The sequence below is a fragment of the Vitis riparia genome, chromosome 19 (assembly GCF_004353265.1).
Source record: "Vitis riparia cultivar Riparia Gloire de Montpellier isolate 1030 chromosome 19, EGFV_Vit.rip_1.0, whole genome shotgun sequence".
NCBI classification, from domain to species: Eukaryota; Viridiplantae; Streptophyta; class Magnoliopsida; order Vitales; family Vitaceae; genus Vitis; species Vitis riparia.
The window spans coordinates 6,016,004-6,020,324 of NC_048449.1; the positions used below are offsets into that span (position 1 = coordinate 6,016,004).

The window sequence follows — 4,321 nt, forward strand, 5'->3', positions numbered from 1 at the left end:
AAAACAATGCCAATGGCAAAACCAATGTCGATTTATTTCTTACACCCTTAAGATACAAATTCCTAATGTTATTTTATGTTTCTGTCTCTTAATGATGACAGAAATTGCTGCCTTCTTGGTGAATTCCCTAGACTTTTTTTTTCCATCTATTAATAATATCGATTTTTATTGATCAAAGTTATGCTTTAGAGGCATTTGAAAGAATCCTCTAGTATATGTTATTTGCAATTTGAGTACAAAAGAAGTCTCGATACTTCACAAGACTACTCCATCTGAGCAACTTTAAATAATAGATAATGTTAAGCGGTACTTTGATACCATGTTGGACTACCAGCCTTTTTAAAAGCTTAAGGTCTTACGATATGAGCCCATGGTGTATATCAGACTAACTAGGCTCATGAGTTCAAGATATGTATCTGTTAATCAAAGGACTTTTTGGTTCATATATAGTACATGATATTCTCATATTTGAACCACCAATTCTCTGAATGGAGGTTGGTCCAGGACATAACCTCAATAAATGTCCTCAAACTTGAGGGAGAGGGAGATATTCCTATATTACATGAGCAATTTATAGAGGTTGTAAACCTTAAGAATTTGGATAATAGCTGAAGTGTGTACTGCAGAGAGAGCCTTTGTTGATTGTTTAGAGTGCTTCAAATAGAATTATTCTGAAGATAATTTTGATGGTTCTTACCCAAATGAATCCTTCTTACTTCAATAAGCCCTGCAATAAGATAGAACCAGGACAGACTGGTGGTTGCTGGCTCAGAGTTGGTGGGAATTGGGAAATGCTCCAATCATTGTACTTGAAGGCATTTCTTTTAGAGAATGGGGCTAAATATGACAGAAGACATTACTATTATTCTATTGCAATCTCTCCAACTCAACCCCAACACACCTTCCACTTGTTGGCTTGTTGTGCATGACAACAATAAAAACAAAGCTGATGGAAAAATCAATGACAGTCACTTTCTCACTCTCTTAAGATATGGTTTCCATCTGCAATTTTGTTTTTCTTTCTTAATAATTGCAGAAGAGTTTGATGATTCTATTTGCTGAGTTCCCTAGGCATTGTTGTTTCCACAAATTTCTTTTCCATGTTCTTTTCTTATGCAACCAGATCAATATTTGTTGATTAAAATTAATCCTTGGATTTAGGGAAATTTTCATTGGATGGTGTCTTGACTCGATGTAATCTATGCAGCAGAATGGTTGATGCTGAGCATATTCTAAACTAGGGTCTGGCTTGCTGTATCCTTGTAACCATCTGGATATCAAGTTTCCAAAGCAGTGAAAGGAAGCCCCAATGCAGAGTACTGTTGTTGGCTCTATTGCTGCAAAATCAAAATTCAGAACTAAAACTGTGATCATTTTATATGCAGCAAGTGGTAACCCATTGAGCTAGAGAAGTTGTCATCTATTGATGCAAATGAGATAAAGAGAAGATAAACATGGATGATCTTTGCAATAAGTTGATCTGTACTCGAAATGAGAATTTGTTTGACGTGGAAGACATTGTCATCAACATTCTCTCAAGGCTTCCTGTTAAGTCCCTCATGATATGCAAGTCTGTTTCTAAACAGTGGTGGAGGTTGATTTCTAGCCCAAATTTCATGCGTTTGCAGCTAATCCGGTCCCAAGAAAATCCAATTTATGTTTTCTATCCTTATTCTTGTCGGTGTCACAGTGAACATTTTCTGACCAAAATTGATGGAGAAACCACTGAAACTCTTCCAGGCTGCAATAGACCTTACTTTAGAGGTATGATTTGTTCCTTTAATGGTCTGATTTGTTGCATTAATACTGAAGGCATCCGTTATAGAAGTATTCGAACAAGTCTTCGCCTGGACATACATATCTGCAACCCTGCTACTCGAGAAGTCCTGTTACTTCCACAAAGCCGTGGATCAAAAGGGTCACCTAAGATAGGTGTTGCTTTTTACCCTAGAACCAATGAATATAAAGTATTTCGGTTTTTCAACCCAGCAGGCAAATCTCATGATAAGCATAGTGAATGTGAGGTATATTCATCAATCACTGGATGCTGGAAAGGAATAGGTTGTGTTGCACACAGTCCTCGGAGTTCGAACCATATATGCATTAACGGGACAGTATATTGGTTCATCAGATCAGTAAAAGATGGATTGATTATCGTCTCCATCCTTGCAGTGGATATGGAGGAAAACTTTAGTGTAATTGGCATTCCAGAGGAAGCAACTCTACACACTTTCTTAGCTAGTTTTGAAGGTTGCTTATCCCTAGTGGCTGAAAATGTATTTGACAAAAGCAGATTTGATATGTGGATTTTACAAGACAGTAAGAAGTCTACTTGGGTCAGGAAATGCAGTGATTACATACCCACTTTAAATATTAAGCAAGTTAAACATGTAGCTGTACAAAAGAATGAAATTCTATTTGCAAGTTTGAAGCAGTACTTTTTCTATAACATGTGCAGCAGAACTTGGAGAGAATTCAACTGGGTACATGATTTCAGAAAGAGGCTTTCTATTCCATTGGCATACACAGAAAGCCTCCTTCCTTGTAAGTGCTGAAACTGGTTTTCCATCATATAATTTTGTTAACTTACTTTGTAAGAATGGTGGGATTTTTCCCTGATTATGGATACATGTTTTCCCATACCTCCTCTCCATATTTAAAGTTGAAAAATGCAAGAGTTTTCTCTTTTAGTTTGAACTACATGATTTTAACATTGATGTGAGGAGATTCTGAGTGATGTTCTACTTAGAAATCAAAGAGTTGCTGATGTTTTCCTTTTTCTTTTAACAGGCAATGGACTCATTGGTTCTTGAATCAAGGACTTCTCCAGTACAAGGGCAACAATCTCTGTCACTGCAATGGTCTTTATTGGCTTGTTTGCATTTTCTTTCCAAAACTTGTGAACCGATGTGTTGTTTCATCATAATAAAATTGTCACTGAAGTGAATAATCTTTGTGCTCAACCCTTGCGTTTTACCATGTATTTGCTCATTATCTTTGTAGAAGTGTTCTTGCTGATTACAGATATCTTCTCTGTTTTTCCATGAACCGTTCAATATGTGATCTGATAGCAGTGCTAATACTTTGCTTTTGGAGAGCATTGCTTTCTACTGTAGAAGTCCCAATGCCACTTAGACAACAAGCTTTCTCAAATCTTTTCCTTCCTGCTGTATTATGTTCTTAAAGCCTAGGCTTCTCCCCATGGCATTTTTTTTTTCAGTTTTCTTACTGAGGTCTTGGATACCAGAATTTTTTATCCATGTTGATAAATAAGGAAACCATAACATATATAATTTGATGGTATCTTAAAGAGTATTCAGCTTCTGGAAGCTGGATTTTGATGGTTTGTTGCTTGAACAATCTGGCTCAGGTTCAGTAGGTTTTGCTACAAGGGAGGAACAGTTCAGATGGTTGTTGCTGGCTAGAAGTTTGTGGGAACTGCCTGTTAGAGTTTATATCCTCACAGAAGGTTAAAATATGGTTGACAGCAGTTTGTTATTATTTTATTTGCATTGTTGTTGTGCTGTGCATGCAACCATAAAAGAGAAGGTTGATGGAAAAATCAATGTTGGTCATTTTTTTATTCCTCCAAGGAACAATTTTCATCTTCTATTTTTCTGGTTTTTCATATTGAGGGAGGAAGGCCGATGATCCTATTTCTGCACATGCAAGCTTCAGCTACCACCTTTCTTCTTCAGGAAAGCACTTGAAATCCACTCCAAGCTTTGATCTCGGCCTCTTCTTGAATTCACATAAGAAGAATATTGGGTTTTACTCCAATAACTTGAATATGAGACCACTATGAGGGATAGGATGAAGAATTAAGTGAACCCATTTGGAATATAAATTTTTCACTCAAAAATTGATTTTCAATTTAAAACCAACAATTTTTCACAAGGCAAACACTTTCTGATATGGTAAGAGAAACTTGAAGCTAAAAAACCCAGAGTTTTCTATCTTATAGCAGCACTTACCACTTTTGGATAGAGGGCTTAAGTATTAAGGTTTTGAAACTCATTAATGCTTGAAATTTGTTTGAAAAATCATGAAAATTCACAAATGTGATTGAAATTTAATTGATAAGACAAAACTGAAAAAATTTGGGTTCAACATAAATTGTTACCCTTTAATTTGATTGATCATAAATCGACTCAAATATTTAAAACACAATGTTTTATATTCTTAAGCTTTAATTTTATTTTTCATAAAATGATAAAAATTTAAAATACTATTGGTCAATGTTTGTATCATCCACCACAAATGTAGATACCAACTCTTCTAACCATCTTTAAATACGAACAATTTGAAAAAGGCAAGCGTC

General features: G+C 35.6%; 1 protein-coding gene across 1 annotated transcript; it reads left to right on the forward strand.

Moving 5' to 3' along the window:
• The first annotated feature begins 1,177 nt into the window (after window positions 1–1,177).
• LOC117909604 (F-box protein DOR-like) lies at window positions 1,178–2,947 on the forward strand. The gene is made up of 2 exons (XM_034823672.1): window positions 1,178–2,544; window positions 2,791–2,947. Exons 1-2 carry the CDS (start codon window positions 1,455–1,457, stop codon window positions 2,811–2,813), a joined length of 1,113 nt encoding a protein of 370 aa, XP_034679563.1. The 5' UTR covers window positions 1,178–1,454; the 3' UTR covers window positions 2,814–2,947.
• The last annotated feature ends 1,374 nt before the right edge of the window (window positions 2,948–4,321 follow it).

What these genes read in the sequence shown, in the direction of transcription:
- LOC117909604 (XM_034823672.1), top strand. Translation starts at nt 1,455, where the DNA reads ATGGATGATCTTTGCAATAAGTTGATCTGTACTCGAAATGAGAATTTG. An exon ending in CACAGAAAGCCTCCTTCCTT is followed by an intron (nt 2,545 to 2,790) that starts GTAAGTGCTGAA and finishes TTCTTTTAACAG; the next exon opens with GCAATGGACTCATTGGTTCT.